General features: G+C 35.9%; 1 protein-coding gene across 4 annotated transcripts in view; it reads right to left on the reverse strand.

Moving 5' to 3' along the window:
* The window catches only part of LOC117411702 (aminopeptidase O), a 73,588-nt gene that overhangs the window by 37,776 nt on the left and 13,041 nt on the right, over window positions 1-22,771 (reverse strand). The window contains exons 6-12 of one of the 4 annotated variants that reach the window (XM_058993155.1): window positions 11,836-12,025; window positions 11,058-11,164; window positions 9,380-9,430; window positions 8,327-8,429; window positions 7,787-7,894; window positions 5,855-5,898; window positions 2,612-2,672 (exon numbers count right to left, since the gene is read on the reverse strand). In XM_058993155.1, coding sequence (XP_058849138.1) covers window positions 2,612-2,672; window positions 5,855-5,898; window positions 7,787-7,894; window positions 8,327-8,429; window positions 9,380-9,430; window positions 11,058-11,164; window positions 11,836-12,025 — 664 coding nt within the window. Of the gene's footprint in view, window positions 1-2,611; window positions 2,673-5,854; window positions 5,899-7,786; window positions 7,895-8,326; window positions 8,430-9,379; window positions 9,431-11,057; window positions 11,165-11,835; window positions 12,026-22,771 lie in introns of those variants that run through there. The other 3 variants (XM_058993166.1, XM_058993172.1, XM_058993183.1) reach the window with 3 other exon arrangements.

Raw genomic sequence — 22,771 nt, forward strand, 5'->3', positions numbered from 1 at the left:
TAAAACAGGGAGGGTCACAACAGAGAAGCAGCCCTCTCTCACAGTGACCACCGGCCCTCACCCCAAACCACCGCCACCCAGTCCCATCCCCTATTTACACAAGCATACACCCCCTGGTCTCTTCCCCACATTTTTAACATCCCTCCCCCAAACGTTCAATTGCCTCTTTTTCCTCTGTTACAGGTTACCCATGATCCTATGCGTTATGCAACTAATTTGCATAACGTCCACGCTACAACTTTTTTGTAATTTGACCAATAAAGTTGTGTATAAAAACATGAAAAAAAGCTTCACGATACAATGATGGCCACTTTAGGTTACCTGACTATTCAAACACATGCACACACAAATACACATTTATACAAATGTATGTTTCAAAAAAACAATAGCCACAATTTTCACCAATCTTTAGATATATTTTGTGATAAGACTTACAGAGAATCATTTAATCAAGAAGCTTGTATGATTTGTATATATTTTTTCCATATGGGTCAAGATAAGCTTTGGCGTGTGATTAAAGGCACTGTATAAAAAACAGCCACACTTTAGAAAGTGAAAGAAATTAGAAAAGAACATTCCACAATCAACTGAGCACTGAAGTATCTTACCAATTATGCTATTTTAAAATTTAAAAAATAGTTAATGTAAGGGTTGTAACAGAGTGACCATGTTTGCATTGATATAACTGCAGCATAAACAACTTATTGCATCAATTTTAACTGGAACTTTTACAGGAGAATCAATGCAGTAATATCCATCAACAAACAGTGGTACATAAGAGAAATAGAGGATGTAATGGAATAATCTATTTTTTAATAATTAGTTGCAGTTTGGTTACAGTGTTTTAAAAGCATAAGAACATAAAAAAAAGGGTTACAAACGAGAGGAGGCCATTCGGTCAATCTTGCTCGTTTGGTTGTTGGTAGCTTATTGATCCCAGAATCTCATCAGCAGCTTATTGAAGGATCCCAGGGTGTCAGCTTCAACAGCTTTACTGGGGAGTTGGTTCCAGACTCCCACAATTCTCTGTGTTAAAAAAGTGCCACCTACATTCTGTTCTGAATGGCCCTTTATCTAATCTCCATTTGTGAACCCTGGTCCTTGTTTCTTTTTTCAGGTCGAAAAAGTCCTCTGGGTCGACATTGTCAATACCTTTTAGAATTCTGAATGCTTGAATCAGAACACCACGTAGTCTTCTTTGTGCAAGACTGAATAGATTCAATTATTTTATCCTGTCTGCATACAACATGCCTTTTAAACCAGGAATAATTCTGGTCGCTCTTCTTTGCACTCGTTCTAGAGCAGCAATATCCTTTTTGTAGTGAGGTGACCAGATCAAAATAAGATCAAACACTATGTGTGCTGGAATTTCCATTAGAGAGAATAAAAACTGGAGGTAGTAGCCTCTGGACCTGTATTTTTGTTCTCTACGTCTGGTGGTCACAATGATTTTACTCTTTTCACTTGTCTATACTGCCTTGAAGAACCTTAACTGATCTTTCCAAATTAGAGAAATCTAAAACATGCCCAGCCATTGCAGATTCTAAATGGGGGGGAATGGTAAAAAAAAAAAAATGCTCACCAGACTGCCATCACAAGAAACCCAACAGCCTCAAGTAATTTCTTTTTCCAATCAATACCTCTTAGACACCCAGTCAATACGTGCTGAAGAATAACTACCTGGTCTTAAATCAGACATGAAAAAAAAAAAAACCGAAAGGGGGCGTACGACAGCATGTGTTCCCACGCAGAGTTGGAACAAATAGCTGGCTGAGGAAAAACACTTAAACAATCTGCAGTTTTCTTTTTCAGACAGTTTCACAAACAATCAAGTGAATCAATGTCTTCTATTTCTTGCACTTGAATATCCATGTCAGATAAAGCAGAGGAGCAGGGGTCGATGTGAAAATAGACCTGTCCTGCCTGACTTTTGTTTATTTGCACTCCCCTGTTTGTGTAGGTGGGGAAGTGGGTACTGGGGAATGTGAACTTGATCCAGCACGGCTCACTCAGGCAGTAAACTAATTGTTCGCTGGATACCACACATAACTCCTTTATAACAAGTAGAGCCATAGCCATTCTTGACATAACACAGCTTTTGTGCCCATCAGTGTGATGGAAAAGCAAGAAACCGGAAAGCATTTTTTAATTTGGTAAAAACTATAAGAACCTGGGCATACAAGGTCAGTGTCTTTGATTTCCTGAGTAAAGGGGGTTCTTTTCTAATGTGGGGTGCTGCTTGGTTTTAGAGATTGTGACTGTGGCACAGGAGGTCAGGGGATTTGCCAAGAAACACTAATCATAGATTATAGAGGGATAGCAAATCCATTCTGCAGATTTATATATTTTGAAGTGACAGATCTACTCATCTTATATACAGAACAATATCATTTTTTTTTGCAAAGCATTTAGCTTTGTTGTTGGTTCATCTCAAAACACTGCATAAAACTAGTTAGCAATTATAAAAAGCATGACTTTACTAAGTGATGTTATACAAGATGGATCACAAATGATTACTTTAATGTTGATACTGAATGTCCATTTTGTCCAGTTTATATTAATATAAATGTTTCATACAAATTGTACCTCAAAGTGAAACACACAGGTTTACCTTTGGCATCCCAGGACTGTCCAGCCAGTCTTCATAAATCATGTCAAGCGTAAGGCCTTGTCTAGAACACAGAGGAGAAAATACAAAGACTATTTGAAAAACAAAAAATTATTAAACAGTGTTAAGCTACTGTATGGTAATTGCACTTTGATTTTCCAGGGTTAGTTGAAACAACCTGCTATGACACTATGTAGGGTCGCCATGGTCAGTTAGTACAGCACATTTTCAAAGAGGGGAGTCGTCTGCATTGTTCTGGTTGAATACATGACCGTTCAGCCTAATACAGTACCAGGCTTCAACCCTGTTCATCAGTAATAATAGGATTAAGGGTACCCTCAGTTTTAATTGTACAGTAAATGTGTAAACCACTTGCAATAAACAGAAAGGTGAATTACTGTATACAAATTGTATCTAGTATTTCCACTAAAACAACAGCGAGGAATCATATTTTCATTTCACCAAGGAAATAGAATCCAAAACAATACATTTTACAAACACCCCTTGGTCCAAGCTAGTTTCAATAATTGAGGCTTCACTGTAGGTTACTTTTATTATGTCTAAATCAGAGAATGTAATTATTTTCTCCTAGGGCGCGAGAGGGTGACCGATTGTAATGTGATATAGAACACTTCACTCTGTCCCATAGGAATTAAAATGTACTTAAAGAAATCTCAAAACACAGCAGATGCTTCTTCAGTTTCGATATCTGATGACAGCAATAACCCCCCACTTTTCTTTCCTCTGGCTCCCAGGGAGTTGGTGAGTAAATCAGACCTGGAGAATATTGGAACCCTAAACGCTGTAAGTGAACCCACTTGCCAGCAGACTGAGGTCCAGAACCTAACAATGTTTAGTCTGTAGATAATGGTGATAATGCCCTGCATTGATTTGCTCTTATTACTCAATCAGTTGTATTTATCTGCTCCGATGTAGCTCATAATAAACAACTCTGTTAAAAGGGCACAACATCCTGCAGACATAACTAGATTTCTTGGCTAGAAGACAGTTTTAACCAAAGCAAGCTACACTCCCTGGCACTGAACCCATGGCATGACATAATTTATAAATGCAATTCTGATGTGTTAACCAACTATCGTAACTACATTCTTTAATAACGCTTCAAAATAATATCCTTCATTGATTTCAACTGGAAGTCCAAATAGTTAGCTGTTTAACATGTATTTTATTTGTTAAGGTATTAAATACATAAAATAATAGTATCCATAGATAAAGATATCTACATTGGGATGAGAATGAAGCAAACTTCTTGTATGCTACAGAAAAACAAAACAAAAAAACTGCCGCTAGCTGAAGAAAACCGAGCAGCTCTCTGACAGGACCTGGTCCACTAATAGGATGTTAATTTAAGTCCTTTTCATAGGCAAATACAAAATATTAAAGCACCATTTGAAATCTAGGATTGGTCAGAACCTGACCACATGACCTGAATTAATTAACAAACTGAGAGGTCCTGACATCAACATCAGTCACTGTTGATGTCAGTTTTGCAACCACAATGCCAAGTGGTCGCAAAAAAAAAAAAAACAACACTCTACCTTCATAATTGCTATGGCTAGCAAAAAAAAAAAAAAGTCTGATTAGCATTAGTAGCAAAGTGCAATCATCTATAATTAAAGCATGGTAAACCATAGGTAGGCATCTGTGATAGAGAGAAAGAATCGATGCTGCAAATCTCCCTCCCGATCGGAAAGGGCACCGGGTAACGTTGGCAGTGCACTTCCCCATAGACGGGTCAACTTGACGGTGGGCAGAAACAGGAAGTCGGACATCTTTGGGAAAGTGCGTAACTGCAAGTATTCTAAACAACTCCACTGTGATCAGATACGGGTCAGGCAGCGATTGGATAAACCATGGCAACGGGCTGATTGCAGGGAGGAGTTTGGTGGTACAACCCCCCCCCCCCCAATACCACTGCTAGTAGAGGGGTGGCTTCTTTTGTTTTATTTAATAAAACACAGATTGTTTTGGGGAGAAATTGCTGTCTGGACCTTCACTTTGTTCCCATACCACTTGCACCTGACCACAACATCATAAAGCACAAAAAGGTATAGTAAAGCATAATAAAAAACATGGTAAACCATGGTAAATTATGTTAAATACAAGGCATAACCATGTAAAAACTGCATAATTACAGTGCAAATTTACTGTGGTGAACTTTATAAGAGATATTATAGACAGACAGACAGATAGACAGACAGGCATTTCTCCAAATTCTTACAAAAAAAGAAAACTACATCTCTTTGCTTCCAGGTTGCTGCTGAAGTTGTAAGGGAGCTTGATGTTTTAGGGCTCAAGACTTTTGGGATAGCCATTGCTATTTATAACAACAAATGAAGTCTCAAAAGAAAGCTGCACGTGGCCCCAGCACTGTTTCAATCTCTGGCTTAACAATTAGTTTTGACTTTCTGTTTTGTACTATATATGGCTATATAACCACTGCAACAACTTATCTAGAATCACAGAACTAAGAAATAAAAGAGCAGGTCTAAATGAAATGAAACACACAAAATAGTTGGCATCTATATTTAAGGTTAATAAACCAACAGCCTTTGCAATCAGTGCAGAGATTACAACCTGTAAGAAACAAGGCATGCTACCATTGTTGAAATAAAAGGAAACTGTTCTAATTATACAGTAACTCCTAAGTTTTGGTGGTGGTCATAATGTACACTAAACTAGTAGTACTACCTTCTGTCTGTAAACAAGAAAAAAACCTAGAACCACTTTTTTTTTTTTTTTAAGGGTTTCAAACTTTAGAATGCCACTTTAGGCCATTACTGCATCCAGATCTGCCATTCATTTATACACTGTTTGTGATCTATAAATATAAACAGTTTGGGAATAGGTTTACTCCTGTTACAGCACGCATGTAAGCATGGAGAACTCATGAAGACATCAGCTGACACTTTTGCCTACAGTAGATACTTTTGCAAGCCAACTAAGTAACTCAGTACCACTGTCCCAGTTATATAGGCTAACTTACTGGATGTATATTTTACACAATTATTAACTCAACGTCTGAATTAGTTTAAAGGTTTTTGCTTTTTCAACCCTTTTATCAACGAGTGAGGTCCTGTTTAGAAAGAATAATAAAAACCGACAAGTGTAATTCTAGGAAATTCAATATTTATACAATACTCACAAATAAATGTAGTATTAGACCAATGTATTTCACTGGGCTTTGTGCCATATTACATCTGCTTCTAGACTAATCCTACTTACCTCTTTATTTCTGGGAACTTCTCCAGCAGCATGTGTAGAAAATCCTGGATGAGAAACAAAGCAGTGCTATTGAAAGCCTGTCAATAAATAAATTACATGTTTACTGCCCTAGCGACAGGACTTTACCAGTTACAGTTATTCAGCCATAAGGAAGTAATTAATGTATTCCTTTTTCCATTATAGCACTACCCATTTATGTATACAACAGGGCCCTTTTATTCTACACAAGATCGCTCTTTACAAGTTTAAAAGTACTGATGTTTATGTGCTAAACCCATATAAACTTACAGAATGTACACTGCAAATGTTTATACTGTAATACCTTGCATAAATCTCACAGCTGCCAAATACTGTTAAAGACAATTACAGGACTCTGTTATGCACCAACATTACGTAAAAACATATTTTGTGAAAAATTATAGTTCAGACCACACTTGGGATAAGGAGAAAACATGGCAATCTAGATGGATGCACTTCTACACTTTATATATTGTATATACATGTATGCAACTCCCATCAATTCACCCCCTAACTAAAAAAGGTTATTACAGTGATGATGATCTTATATAAAATACATGTTTTGTGTTGTGTACATTCTGCAGTTTTATACCTCAGTACCAGTGACAACTTGCTTTTTGGATGGTTAACTGGTTATATTAAACACGATTCCTTCAATATTACCAAAGGTTTACATGGTAAGTACAGCACACACAACAGGAAGAGGAATCATTTTCACTGGGAGTCTGAAGGGATGGTCTGTCTCAACTGTTTGATCCAGGATCTGTGTAATTAAGGTGTTTCTACAGTTCTCTCTCGGGAACAAAAGACAAGGTTTTTACTAACAAGGTATTCATTTACTAAATAAGATGCACCTAGTTGTGTTGGAACAATTACTATGTTTAACAATAGACAAAACATCTACGGGTTTGTAATTTATGATACAGAGTAAATAGACTAAATTAAAACATCTAAAGCCTTTTTTTTGTGGAAAAAGATAAATAGCATTTATAAGATTTTTAAAATTTCTTTATGAAATATAAGAACAGACCCCATATGAACAGTAATAAGTGACTGTTGGCTAAATACACCATAAGATTTGTATTGGCATTAATACACCATAATATTCAGCAGATCTATCAAAATAAAAAAAAAGCTTCTATTTTACATTGGTAGATGGGGGATTTTATCTTGTACTGAAATTCAGGCAAGGCATTGGAGTCAAGAAATGGTAGACAGGACCTCTGTTTAAGATCTTCTTCAACAACGCCTACCATGCGGGTATCCCACGAGGTAGAATACGCCCTACTAAATCAAGATCGCCACTTTCTGCAGCACCCATCCAAAGGCTGGCTATGCCCAGTATTACCTTATAAGAATCCATGGTGCTATGGCTACAGGTTTACTGCCATTCCTTCTTACAGAAATACCCTTTGGCAATTATGCAGAATGTATGCTTTTAAAAAATGGACCAATCTGTAAAACTATATAATGAACTAAAGTGTGTATTCTCTTTTGCTGAAACCATAAAGGAGTTCTAAACAAGGTTTTAAAATCCGATTTCATACCTCTAGTTAGCACTAGCAATATCTCTTTTTTTTCTGTTGAAAATATTTTGGGTCATTGCTTGTTTTTTTATACTACTGGGCCCTATTCACAAAGTTTAAACCCATGAGTTATTTAAAATTCTCTTTTTATGAATAAAACAAAGACTGTTGTTAAACAAGCCAACAACAATTCAGAAGAGTTTCATGAGCATCAAATCTTATTACTTCATCATTACACGTGTAAATTATAAATTATATTGCTGAAATTACGAATCTCAGTTAGCTTAAAAGTAAAAAAAAAAAAAAAAAAAAAATGCAAAAAGGTTAAAGAATAAAGAATCTGAAGAATCCTTTTTAGTCGCATGAGAGGGAAGTTATAGCACCATACCTGAGAAAGAATGAGTTGACCGTGAGTTTTTTGCACAAACAGCCGGAAGAATTTTAGATAATGCCCTTCTCCTATTTTACTGGATAGAAAACGAAGAAGAAAATAGCCCTGCAAATGAAAATAGTCATTTCCTAAAGGCATCAAATCAAACTTACACAAGATGACTTAATGTCTAGGCTAACCAAACTTCCAAATTACATGTTTATACACATTTGGGTTAAATAAAAAAATGAACCACGTCTTCAGATAAATAGTCAACACCACCCCATATAGGTGTGGCTATAACAAAAGAAGATTTGTTACAGAATACAAACCTGCATAAAATATATAATCTATTGTGGTTTGTGATAATATCACTCTTCTAAACAATAAATACTGTAGGCCTACATACACACCCTAAAGCAAAAAAGACATAACAACTGAATGGATGCAGAATTGTAAATATTTTAAATGATTCACAAACACATAATACAGTCCAGCAAAGTTTTTAAACATCCACATCTGTGCACTGCTTCCGTCAGAAGTGTTTACAGATCTCACCTTTAAGTAATGAACCTGCATGAAGATTTTGCTGGGGTTGAGGCCATGTTTGACAAGGGATGCTCCTGAGGGACTGACTTCACCAGTTTGCTCTCTGTTAGGCCTACAACCAAACATAATCCATATTTGTTACATGAAGCATTAAAGAAAAGTTCTTCTTTCTAAACTCATTTCTTTCTTATGTCACTTTATTGGGGCCATGTGGTAGTAGCTCTTATGGGGTTGTTTTAGAAACAGGCTGAGGAAACAATCTCTTAATAAAGTCTTGGAACTAAAAAGACATTTTGTGAATAAATAAGTAAGCAACAACTGAACATGGCAGAACAAAACATAAATGTAAGTTGAATTTTAAGTTGAGATTTATATTTTTTAATTAAAGTGAGTATATTCACTCAATAAAATAATCAATAGCTTTGGCATTGTAAAGGGATACAATACTGTACAAATGCTTTAGGGTGGCTAATAATGAGGTTATGTTTTAATTATCAGAACAGGACCTGGTTTTTACTGGTGTATTCGCCCAGTTGCTTAGGGATAGCCAAGAGCAGGAAGTGGTTATGCAAACGTGTTCAGATATACCAAAAGGGGAGATGGAGGTATCTAAATGTTTTGACATAAACAGCACTTAAGCAATCCCATAGCTGAACGCTGAAAGAATTTTTACACAACCTTGGCAAAAGTAACCAAGAGATATAAACAGTTTAATGCATTTTATATTTTTATTTTAAAAACAGTGTGTTTCTACAAGCTTCCTGTTCCCTTCACAATATATTTTTTTTCAATTCAGCATTTGCAACAGATTTAACTAAATGCCAGAAGAATACCTTACAGAGAAACCTGGAAAAGTAACAAGCCTCTACATTCCAGATAAGCCCTTTATCACAAATGCACATTATTCCAGTCTTTAAATATCCTCTGTATTTCAGAAATCGGTCACAGACCTTCATTTATATACTGTCACAGTTCCACTATATGGTAACTAATGATAAGCTCAACCCTTTTGTACCAGCATCTATCACACCAAGACACATGCATGCAGGGCTATGGCCTCACTTGTATAGCCCTGGCACTGATGAATCAAAAACGTGTAAGGCTGTCCATCTTCTGAAAAGACAACAAAGAAAAGCCTAATTAAAGTGATTCACCTTATGCTTCTAATGAGAACTCCTAGCGGGAAGAATATTTGAATATTCAAATATAGTAAATACTTAGTGATACTAGGTGTAAAGTGCACCAGATTCAACATGTTTACCAAAAAATGATAGGAAAATGGTATGACACAATAATATAGCTATACAATGGAAATATCAAGATGATGTCAGTAACACAAACGGTGAGAAATGTATCACCATCTGGAGGAGACTTCTCGTGTGCCAAAGGCAATATTTGTGTATCACTCGGTATTTATAATCCCCGGGTTTGACCCGTAACCAAAAAGTCCAGTTTTACGTACAGCCAGACTAAACACAGAACACAAACACAGTTTTAGTGACAGTGAATAAGTTCTAGTGGTCTAATACAATTCTCCATGAATGCAGGATTGAAAGTGATGTCTGGGTTGATGCTGGCTTGCGCTACAGCTCTGGATCATGTTACTGGTAGTCTAGTTTAAGACAGAAAGTTACAACAAACACTAACAAACACAAGACAAAACTCATGGTTTTCAGCAAATAACAGAGGCTCCTTGTAGGTTGTATCTAACCATTTACCAAGGAACAGATCACTTACACTACGATCCCTTATATACTCTCCCCCATGACCCCTAGGTTAACAAGCTCATCCGTTCCTCCAATCCGCGGATGCCATGCCGTTTCCCGTCTGGGTCACTGAGTTTGGGTACCGTAGCTCCGCCCCCTTTCTAAATGACCGACTTCCACCTACCCTAAGGAATAAATTGTCGTGCCATTTAGTCAAGGGTACTCTGTTCCCTTTACACAGCACCATCACAGGTCAGGAGGGAGATCTAACACCAAGAATCATTCGATCTCTGTCACACCTATATTTGAGTTTTGACATCCAGAGGTCTATAAAAAATACTGTACTAGATCCAGTGACACAGAGATACAATAAACATGTCTTAATACTGCCTTAAGACTTCAAATAAAAGCAATACCACACCGATAGGTTACATCTGGAAAGCATTGTGTGTAAAATATTTGCTAGAAAGAGCCAGGAGGAGTAAGTCCATACAAAGCTGATGGATTTCACAGTAATGTAAACTCCATTATATCCACAGTCTCTTTTCAAATTAGCAATTGAATGACCACAGCAAAATTAGTTCAAATGAATATCATGTGTTTATATGATGCTTTTCCTATGTAATAGTGTGTTGATTACGGTATTCAGAAATTAGTGATTGAGATACTTCAAGCTCTTTAATCTTCAAAATAAGCAAGTGTAGCTTAAAGACCTGTACTGGTAATCAAAATGTTGTATTGATTGACCTATTCATTTTAAAATGTTTGAACACAGTTTTATGATATTGTTGTGTAGAAAGCAGGGTCGACACTTTAGCCAAAAATCCCTACTTGCACGGTATTGATAAAAATGTTACCTTATAAGCTTTCGTTGATTCGGTCGGTGTCACATGTTATCACTATGGCAAAAAACAGTACACCACTTGGGAGAAAAGGACATTCTCCTTTTAGTTTGTATTTTGTAGTGGAAATCACATTCATTAATCACACACAGCTCCTACAAACTGAGCCACCCAAGGCTATTGCAGGTTTACCTCAACACTTGCAGCTCTTCTTCTGAGTTCTGAAGTTCTTCCCTGAGACGCCTCCAGCGGAGCAAGGCCTTCAGTTCATACTGTTCCGTTGCCTCCTTCTGTGGAAGCTGTTTGATGAAACAGTGAGATGTACTGTTCATTTACTAAAGGTTTGTAATACTGAATCATTTTCGGCAGTAATTAAAACAAATTAGTTAATTTAGGGGGGGTGCGGAGAGTCAGTAAGAGGGGTGCGACTATGACTAAAGGGGCATGTGCAATCAATTGCGATCTAATGGGTGTTTTCCTATTGTCAAACAGAGGTACATTTGCCATTAATATACATTTTTGTGTATTTTTTTGCAAATACACTGGAAACAGACAATCAATTTCTCTAAAAAGCAACAAAATGTGCGCTAAGAAAAGGGGGCGTCATATAAAGTTTGTGCACCACTGATTTAGGGGACCAGAAACGTAATTTAACTGTAAAGTATTTAGTGCTGTATTTAGTAGTGCTGTAATAGTGACATTAAGCTCACCAAAATAGTCAAATACAGTAGACAATTACAGTACATAAAGGTGTTTACAGTCTTTACAATAAGCATCCCATAATAAATAACTTGGTTATTTATTATTATTCTTAGGTATCTGTACATCTTTCCAGTACGCAATCTTGTAAATGAGGCTTTGGTCTCAAGGGGTTAAATGCCTGGTTAAATAAAGTTATTAAATAAAATAAATACATTTTTTAAAAGATTAAACTGTTCTTTCTGAACATAAAAATCAATCTTGATATTACCTTTTGTGCATTGCTCCAAAACACATCTTCAAAGAACGTAGCAAAGCCCTCACTGATCCACTCCTCTGTCCAGTCCTGGGCACCTATGGCCAGTCCAAACCAGGCGTGGGCGATTTCATGGCACAATCGCGCCCCACAGAGGTGCTTCTTCCCAGCCAGTACACTCTGAGACAGGAACATGATGTGTGGGCTGGTCAAAGACAAAGCAGTAAAGGAATATGACATCACATTCTAGTTACAGCAGGCACAGTAAGTGCAGGTATATCAAACGACAATCAGTATTCCTTTGCCCAGGCTGTCATTAAGATAACAAGGTAGGATATGGAAGTAACAGACAGAATTCCTTAAGAAAATAAATTGTAATAAAGCTTCCCACATTTCTAAGGCTTTGGGAATTGTGCTGGGAGATGCACTGTGGATTGGTTTACTGACCTATTACCTTCACCTATATTCCTTGAATCTGTGCTGTTTTAAATCACCAAAAGCACACACATCTCTGTTAATAAACCGTTTTCACTGTGTGCAAAATGTGAATGAATACAAACTACTGCAAAATTCCAGTATAGACACAGGAAGGAAATAAACATATTGCCTTTGTGTCCTTAAGCATCTAAATTAATGTCTAATAGTTAACAAATGTGAGACTGGGTCAGCAGTCTTCTTGGGTTAAAGGAATTGATTATTATGTATGGATATGTAAGGATATAAAAAGTATTCAGCTTTAATAGCATTTTTGTTTCCTAAAACATATCTATATGATGCTCCACAGCACACACACACACACATTGTAAGTCAATGTAAAGCAAAACCAATAGCCACATGATTAATGAGACAAACACATGCACAGATGTTCTATAACAACACTGTTGCAGAAGATCTGCAAAGTTAAGTGTTTGTGATCGCTAAGCTGAATGCACCTCAGAATACACAGAGGACCAACTGACATCTTTAGTGTGCTGACCTTGATTTTTATAACGTGCCCCTTTTGTTGATATAACATCCATACAGTATCTGACTAATCCCTTTACTCAGACTTTGCTCTTGTACATGTGAAATGTTTTTGTACATGGGTTACATCTGACCCCAATTTGTACTTGCTTTCACACTAATGGTCTCGTATTGTCAGAGGGATTCTTGCATCAGTAACTGGAAAATGTATATGTACTGATAATGTGCATTGCTGCCAGACTGCCAATGGAGTACACCCGGACATTCTTTGAAATTAGATAGTGCTTATTACTTCTAATGGAGCTTAATTCTTTTAGAATGTTTTTTTTTCTTTTTTTTTTATTCTACGAGCAGGAAACGGATATGGGTTGTAACGACATTTTATCTGATGGCACAGTATTTTGTATCTTTATTTTTTTTGTCTTAGTCTTTTCACAAAAAATAAATCCACTGCAGTCCAGCATTAACCAGATTTATTTTTTGTTTTGTGAATTGGGAAATTTTATGAAACTCTTAACTTAATCAGGCTCTGCAGGATTATAAAACCAGCAAAAGGAAAGTACCCTTTTTACAGCATTCATTCATCTACTAAATAGCATGGTCTATCAAAGAACACAATTCATTTTGGTCCATAAGTCCTAAAAGCACTGAAAATCCAGTTTCAAAGATTGTTTTGATCCTTTGATGTTCTTAAGAGCCTTATCCATTTAAATTAAGGTAAGTGTCTTGTTTTATTTGCACAGTTTTATGTGGTGCATCTTTTGTGACTTTACTGCTTATGGCTGCTTACAGAATCTGATAAATACCAGTTGCACAACAGTTGGACAAAAAGGTGTAAACACCTGCAATTGTTGCACACTTGGTTTGTATAAAGAATGCATTCATTTCAAAGAAATGCCATCCCGGCTGCCTATGATGGCCCTCTCCCTATAATGTAATGGCCAGTGTTGCTATTCTGTATTCACTATTGCCATTAATTCCTAGGTATTACCATCAAAATCCTGACAAGGTATCTACAAAACCTGTTGAGTCTTGTTTAATCCATTTCACCTCTTTGTTGATGGGTTCAACACGTACGGCAGAGAAGTCTTTTTCGCTACATTGTGAGGTATGCTGCTTTATGGTCAACGAAAACAATCACAGTATTCTACTGCAGCATGCTGTATTCTACTCGGGCCTGGTGTATTCTACTGAAACAGGTTGTACCTTCAGATATGGTAAATGAGAGGTCATGCTTTTGTCTTCCAGAAGGTTAATGATGCGACACATACATTCAAAACGTGCAGAGGCCACACGGAAAGGACAGAAAGCCAGGATCACATGTTGTCACAGACAAAGAATCATTCACTGACAGAATGTGTGGGTGAAAAGGGAAACACAAAGCCAAACCAAGGCAATACGCACTAACAAAAGAAGACTGGGCAGCCACTGTTCAAACACACACACACACACACACACACACACACACACACACACACACACACACACACACACACACACACACACACCTAAACTGAAAAGTAAGCTGTTGCTAACTGGACAACAACTACACTCTCTGGTTTGAGATATGGATCTGACTGGCAAGTGGTAGTAACATGATTTATAAAAAAGAACAGATACTGCCATTTTGTAAGACAAGTAAGGAACAACAAATATTTTCCTTTATAACAAATGGGGCACATTTGCAAGCATATTTATGGTATAACAAAAAAATAAATCTTATTTTAACAGAACAAATATCAATGACCAAATGGTTAGACATCCTGGCTAAACCAGCAAATTAATTAGGCCATATATCCCAGCTTATTTACTATTAAAACAAGATTTTTTTTTTTCACTGTTATACTCAACTTGGAATTAACAATCATTAAAGCCAAAGAAAATAATAACAGTGTTATTTAACATTTAGTGACTAATAAGATATATGTGGCTTTCTCTGCCTTTTGAAAATCATTTGAAAATTGTTCATGGTATTTTGTGACATAGTTGTCACCAATTCATTTTTACTCTATTTTCAGCAGCTTTTCTTTAAGCAAAACAAAATATTTCAAGTCCTAACAGTTTTTCTCTAATGTTTTATTTGAAATGTATGTACTCGCCTGTTGGTGGTAATTTCCTATTTTTCAACTTCATCGTTTTTTTTAATGGAATGTCAGATGAAACAATCAACTGTTGGCATAAGTAAATGCAGCATGAACAATGGCTTGTCTAAGGCCCTTTATTTCTCTTTCTAAAATTAGTTTTATAAGTTTATTTTGTGCCATTCTGCCATTAATCTTATTCTATAATAAGTCAATAAGCGGTTTGTTGTTCTCTCCTACACAAAACAAAGATTCCTTTCAGCAGTTTCTATGATCTGTAGGAAGGCCTGTCCATGCTCTTCGGCAATAATGGATTCCATCAGTGACAAATGTCAGCGGACTGGTCTGGTAAACATTAAACAAGAGTGGTATTCAGACAAGACATTTCATCGCATGTCATATTGACCCTCCAATTTGTAATAACTTTGTCAACTTATATTAGGCAGTACAAAACAGGGCTTATTTTCCCAACAATAAGTCTTTGTGTTGAAAGAAGCTATTTAAACATTTTTAAACTGGAAAAGCAAAAGAAGATGATATCTCTGTGAAATTATTACTGCTGTACCTACACTGCTTTGGGAAGCACAAATGATGTGTAGGTATTGTACTGTGAAGTTTAAATTGTGTTTAACTTGTCTGCAGGTTAGATGTACAGGTTTGAGTATTGAACATCATGCAATGCACTTTTATTAGTTTCTTGATTTAGTACGTTATATGCAAATTAAATAGACATCATAAAACAATTTCCAACTTCCTTTTGATGAGAAATATCAAACACTGCGTGTATACACAAGCCATTCTGAATCAAAGATGTTTAAGAAAATGTGTGTGAAGAAAAAGTGCAATCTTCAAGTTTGCTTTAAAGATTTTTTTTTGTTTTTTGTTTTTGTTTTTCGTTTAAATCTGCATAAAAGTTGGAATTCAGATAAGTCTTTATTTGAAGTAACTCCTACTCCAGCAAAATGTATGACTTCAAATGTCTGGCATTCCAGTCTCCCTCTGCGGCTCAGACTCCAGGAATGAAATTCACAAAAAGGTTCAAATGTCTGTCTACTTCAGGGCAGCTCACATGCACCAAGCACAGACTACGGAGAATAAAAAACAAACCTGCTATAGGGTAATAAATCCTCATCTATCCCACATAAAACAGTGTACAACTATGCTAAAGATTCTAAATGCAGAAATAAAGGCTTTACTTACACTCTTGTAATGGGTAGTCCAGTACATTGTAAAACTACTTCTCTTTTTGATTTCTTTGCAACTTTATGTACAAAGCAGGTAAACCCTCTAACTGCATACATTAGCAGTGTGTATTAGTACATATCCATTATTTCCCTTATTTTTTCTGTTCCTCCAAACCATCTACGACATGTATTCATTCCACTCTATTCAGAATGTACGCTATAGTAACTTTTCCTTCCAATAAAATAAATAACTGCATTTCACCTCCAGGGTAAAAGAAATGTGAAAAGAAGCATCTTGCATTAATAGGTCAGCTTTTTACCAGGTTTGATACATTTAGAGTTGTTGATTAACAGGGACTGTGAGTCATGAGTTACAGTTAGATATTTCCTGTGAGATATTGATCACATATTATCTTTTTACAGATATTTTTGCTCATCCCTAGACAGCCATTCTCTGTAGAAGATGGGACTAGGTCACGGCTGATTTATGTGCAGTGCATTCTATTATAATTGGTTGCTGCCAGGGCTGCCACCTGTCCAGGTTTTGTGCAGTTGATACTGGATTACATGAACTCCCCCAGTTTTAATATATTAGCTGGCAGTTTGGTAGTTTTTTTATATTATATCATAATATTAGACTGCACATACACATTTCTAATTCTAAGTGCCAACTTTCACAATATTTTTATATAAAAAATGTTTTTATTTGTGATTTCTTCATCTTCAGTTACTCCATTGCTGAATGTTTTAATTATAAAACCACTGAGCTTAAACAAAAATATGTTGTTACTTAACATACCTTTACACAAAGAAGCATGCTGAAACCAGACATTTTAATTGAAATGCAGATTACTGAGACTAAAGGGTGAAACAGGCTGTTATGTAGCTTGGAAGCTTGAATGAATAGTAACCTATATGACAAATAATGTTATTAATCAGAGCCAGATAATGAGGGAGGAATGGACTTTGAAATAACAACACTGCTTCTAAATTGGACATGAAGATCATCATTATACGTGAAAGACACTTTTGATAGGTCTCTTTTAAGCAACACAGACAGGGCACTCCTCCCACGTCAAAAAATAACCTTGTCTTTTAATGTTGTTTAAAATGTTTAGATCACTTCACATTTTTCTAAAGGTTCTGTGATATCATTTTGTAGTTTCTTTGCCTACATGATGTTGAATAAAATATCAAAATTATGTTCATATAGTTTTTTTTTTCTTTTATCAATCCTAAAATGATAGCTGTATCTAAGTAAAAATAAATGTCATGTCTTTTCTGTGCACATTTCAAACTGGCGGATCATACTGTACTGGCATTGAAGCTGCTGACCCTGCTGCATAAGCACAGAAAAGTTTAATTGCTTGATAATGGACCATTAGTTGTTTATAGTTAACTGAAATTGTATTGCGTTAAACTAAAAATTGTATCAAAGGCACATAATTAAAACGTTTATTTAAAATGTAGGGCCTATATAAATAATGCGCAAGACTTATTCTCATGGATCTGACTACCCGAATGTGACGGACATAAGAAACGTACAGAATAAAGTTTTCAGATGTTACTTGTCGTTTAAGAGGAAAAATGCAGTTGTCTCTGCAAAAAAAAATTAAACAGTAAATGCTTAGGACAAGCAAGTGTACTAAGGAAGTCTTATCCTTCACATTACTAAAGCTCCTTTCACACTGGCACTCCTACCCGGGTGCGGACCCGGTTCCTGGCTAACTGGGTCAACCCAGGTCCCAGTGACCCACCTCAGGATGTGGGCTGACACACTTTGACCCGTGTTGAGAGAGACAAAATGCTTGACGGCAAGTTTCACTTCCGCAAAAAACGTTTCTGTTATTTCTGTTTAGCCATATTTTTGTTGAGACACACCATGAGACAGATTACAGCAGGGATGAAGAAACATTTGGGCCAACAGTTCAATCCAGAGCAGCTTGGATGGCAGCATCAGTAACAAGCTGCTTCCAGGGCATTGATACGCGTGTTGTTTATTTGCATCTGTCACCCAGGTAAACCCTGCTTTATCAAAAGCAGTGTGAAATCGCGTACCCAACCCCGGGTAGGTTTTGACGCAGGTAGATCATGCCAGTGTTTAAAGGGCTTAAATTAATCCTCTTGAACAGGATCATCACAAATCCGATATGGTACGATGCTGCAATCGGGATCTTGTTTAGTCTGATTTAGCAGATGATCTACCTGTGATGATTAACTTCTGGTACGCTGCAATTGGGATTAGAAGGTGTACTAACTTTAGTCCAAGGGGACTAAAACTGCTTAATCCACTAGTTAGAAACATGTGGATTAAATATGGTACGCTGCAATTGACCCACGATGTCCCAGTAGTTTTTGGAGTATGGAAAACGCATGTCAACTTCATTTTAAAGGTTTACAAAACCAGACAAATAGCAATGCAACCTATACATTGTTACCATCTGCCTCGTGAAAAATCATGAGCCTGCACATTTCAAGGAAAAGGAAACAAAGATCAGTGCATGAAAATTCATTTAATATGGAATTTAAATTATCATAAACATTCAAATTGTCTTTCAGCTCCATAAAAAAAGTGGATCTTTAGGGCTAAATTAGTTCACATTTACAAAATGTTTTCAACATTGACCAAAACTGGTTCAGATGGATTTAGCTGTATCTGTATTTGTGGTTTAGTCTCATTAGAATCTGTCAAGATGTATTTAATGTTGTCAAGATTCTTTCAATTAAAAATTTGTTTAGTATTATAATGTTTGATGACAAAACAACAACTACATTTTTGGAAGCCATTCTTAGTATTCAAGGCTACATTAATGTTTTTAAGTCACTGCATACGTACTTTTAAAAAATAGTTTAGAATGCATTTAGTGAAGGACAGCTTATTGTCATCTTGACCAAGTATAGAACCACACCAACAGAAAATAATAATCTGTCATTATTAGTAACAGTACTTGGCTTCTCAGCGTGTTCTGTAATTTTCAAAATGTAACGCACATCCCATGCATTGTGCACATGACTAAGCAGTTTAATTTACCAACTCTTGTATAATGCACTCCTCATGTAAAACATGCTGCTCTGATTAAAGCAGAGGGGTATAGCAAAGAATAATTCTGATTAGGATCAATAATACTTTAAACTTTCTTTACATATACTACATTATCAATGCATGTATTAAGCAATACCAATATTTGGGCTGTTAAAAAAATAGAAACACCAATAAGAAAGTGATTTCTATCATTTCTAATTGTTCTATTGAAAGATATAAATTAAAGTAGAGATTCAGCTTTATAATAAAAATGAATTTGATACTTTGACAAAAGTATTTGGGCACCCTTACTTAGTATTTTCTGTGCCCACCCTTTGCTTCCTTTACAGCTTGCAGTCTTTTTTGTTTATTGAAACCAGTTCCTGGCATCTTTCCAGAGATATTTTTTGCCCATTCTTCAACAGATACAGCTTTTGAGTTCTGCAATCGACTTTGGTTTCCTTTTTGCAACAGCAGCCTTCAAGTCAATCCACAACATCTCGATGGGATTCAAGTCTGGGGACTGAGTTGGCCAATCCATAACTGTAATCTTCTTTTTTTTTTTTTTTTTTTTTTTTTTAGAAATTCCTTTGTCGTCTTTGCAGAATGGTTAGGGTAATTATCCTGCTAGAATACAAACTTCTGTCCAATAAGCCTTCAGCACTGGGTAACAAATGAGTGCAACATTTCTTGATATTTTGTAGCATTCATTGATCAACTATACAAAGGTTGCCAGTGCCTGAGAAAGAAAAACAAGCCCATACCATCAGGCAACCTCCACCATGTTTAACACTGGACATGATTAACTTTTCTTTAAATTCTTCTCCTCTCTTCCTCCAAATATATTGTTGCTTTCTTGGTGAAAAAAGTTGGATTTGTCTGACCATAAAATCTGGTTGACGAAATCATCAGGTTTCTTCAAGTATTCAATGGAAAACTCCAATCGCTTATCTTTCCTGTATTGTTTTTAACAAAGGTTTGCATCTTGGTTTTCACCCATGGACATTCATCTTGTTAAGGTATCGTTGAATTGTTTGCTCATGAATTTCTTGACCATCTTCTTTCAATTCTTGTGTCAAATCTTTTGCAGTAATCCAAGGTTTCTCCTTTTTCTTTTAGTTGTATCACTACCATTTTGAGATTGTTGCTGTGCTCTTTATTTTAACCATTTTTGTTACTTTTTTTTAATCACAAATTTCCAATGTATTTTTCAGCACTTGATGATTATGTATTTATTTATTCTATAATTATAATCAGGTGTTGGTTTTCAATTATAATTTTCAATAATTAGCAACGAATGGGTTTCATATAAAACAAAGTATGAAATTAGTTTTTGCATGTTATTTTTCATTTTATACATGTTATGTAATAATTTGTTGTTTTATTATAAAGCTGAATCTCTGTTTTAATTTATTTCATGAGGCATGAGCCAGGTCTGCGTAAAGGGACTACTAGAATAAAGAGACTAAGGGCCGGACTAAATCAAAGTTAGCACTTAGCGAACGAGGACGCGAAAGCATTCGCGGTAATAAAACACAAGAAAAATTCCAAACAAAATCTAGCAGAACCAAAGCAAGCCTTTTTCGCCCTTCAAAAAGCAGCTATCGCTTGTTGACTACAAGTGGGTTGAGAAGGGCGAGTGGTTTGCTATCGCCCGACCAAATCTACTCAATTCCAGCTATAAATCACATTGTAAGACTTTCGCAGGACCGGATTTTATAGTCAACTTCAAAGTTGTCGAAAGCTATCACGTATTAAGCAAATAGTAAAAAAAATAACACTAAACATCCTGATATTTGCAAAAAAAAAAAAAAAACAGTCAAAAAATCAAAACAAAAAATCAAGACGCTCCACTGACCTCATATATCGAACACTTGCACACAACACTGAATAATTTAAAATGAATAATTTTAATAAATGTATTATTTCAAATATTATTAATTTTATTAAATGTATTATTTCAAATAGTATATATATATATATTATTCCTATTATTATCATAATACATGTTGTGTTTGTTGCACCCTTAAATGAAACACGCACAAGACCGTTTTCTTCTTTAGCCTACTACTTTTTTTTTTTTTCCCACAGTTCGAGTTAAATGTTTAATAAAGCAATACGTATTATTTCTTTAATACATACAAACAATAAACTCTTTTCTACTCATGGAGAGCTTTGCATGGATCACTCCCTGCTGGCAGGGGCAATCCTTTTTTGAAAAGAGCTTTCAGGAGTTTGTCGTTGGACCAATCCTTGTAAAAAAGGTGCACTGGAGAATCATGCTGAGTTTTAATGCGTTTAGAGCAGTGAGGAGGAATGGGAGCTTCTTGAGATTGGGGAGATGAGACAGCAGGACCAGGCACAGCTGGATAAGCGAAGGTTGAAGCAGCAGGATTGGCGGAGGCTTGATGGATATCTTCGGCAGTATTGTCAGATCAAGGAGAAGCAGGACAGGCAGATTTCTTTGAGAATTTTTTTGGTGGATTATTTGTTGAAGTAAGACAGCCAGAAGAAGAGAAACAATCTTCATCGGAGTCAAATGAAAACTAAAAATACCTCGGGTGAGTAGTCATTTTAAACAGAAACAAACTTTTAGTTGTAAGTTTGAGTGCAAATCTGCATGGTAGACGCAAACTGAAAAGCAAGACAAGAATTAGGGAGTTGGCTAGAGTTTAAATAGGGTGACTGACAGGTCATTTTAGCGGGATGACACAAAGGGAGGAGTTTCAGCTCCAATCCCCCGAAATACACCAAGGTTCTACATCTTTCAATAGAACAATTACAAATTATAGAAATCACTTTCTTTGTGGTTTTTCTCATTTTTTTAACTGCACAAATACTTTTGTCTGCGACTATAAATGAGTTTAGTCATATTTTTTCTCAAACATAAATAAGGCGAAAAACACTGAATAAGAAAAAAATGTATGTACAAACAAATCAATCTCTATTCAAATAAACACAGCTGCAATTCTATAAATATTTATCCATAAATCCAGATGTGTTTTAATCAAATACTGAACATTCAAATTATTTTGTACGGAAATGCATAAATGCACATCAATCTTGATGCAAAGACGTGAAGCAGGATAAATTATTACCAGAGAAAAAAATGTGGGTGTTTGTCTTTTTAGGACCTTTATTGTTGTGATCAGAACAATGTGTCCACTATTAAAGTGGTTGCAACATTTGACATGTAGGTACTGTATGTACAGTAGGTATGCTGTTCAGATATCTTCTTTTCATGTATTACTTTTGTGTGTTCCATCTTTCTGTCATGTATGAAAACATGAGTGAAAAGTTTTCATAGTTTTTGAGTTATGGGAATTCAATTACACCCATTTGGGAAATGCCCAAATATTCAGGGGCTCCTCAGTCTAAGTACCTAAAACGTATCTGCTTTAGCTGCTTAAACGCTCGAGAGGGAAGGATATTCAGAATTAGTTGAGTTGGCCCTATTTAGGTAATTCCAGAATCCTCTTGCTCATTCGGGCTTTCTTACAGATGACGTTCCAACACCCTAATAAATCGTTTCACGTATTTATTACGGTAATAAATTATGTTATACATTATTGTATTAAACAGAATTGCCTGTGGCAACCAGACCTGGGGTCAATTGTGATTATAATTCCAATTACAATAGCAGTGTGTGCTGAAAATCCAATTCCAATGATATTTTGTTCAATTGCAATTACACTTACGAT

The sequence above is a fragment of the Acipenser ruthenus genome, chromosome 2, assembly GCF_902713425.1.
Source record: "Acipenser ruthenus chromosome 2, fAciRut3.2 maternal haplotype, whole genome shotgun sequence".
NCBI classification, from domain to species: Eukaryota; Metazoa; Chordata; class Actinopteri; order Acipenseriformes; family Acipenseridae; genus Acipenser; species Acipenser ruthenus.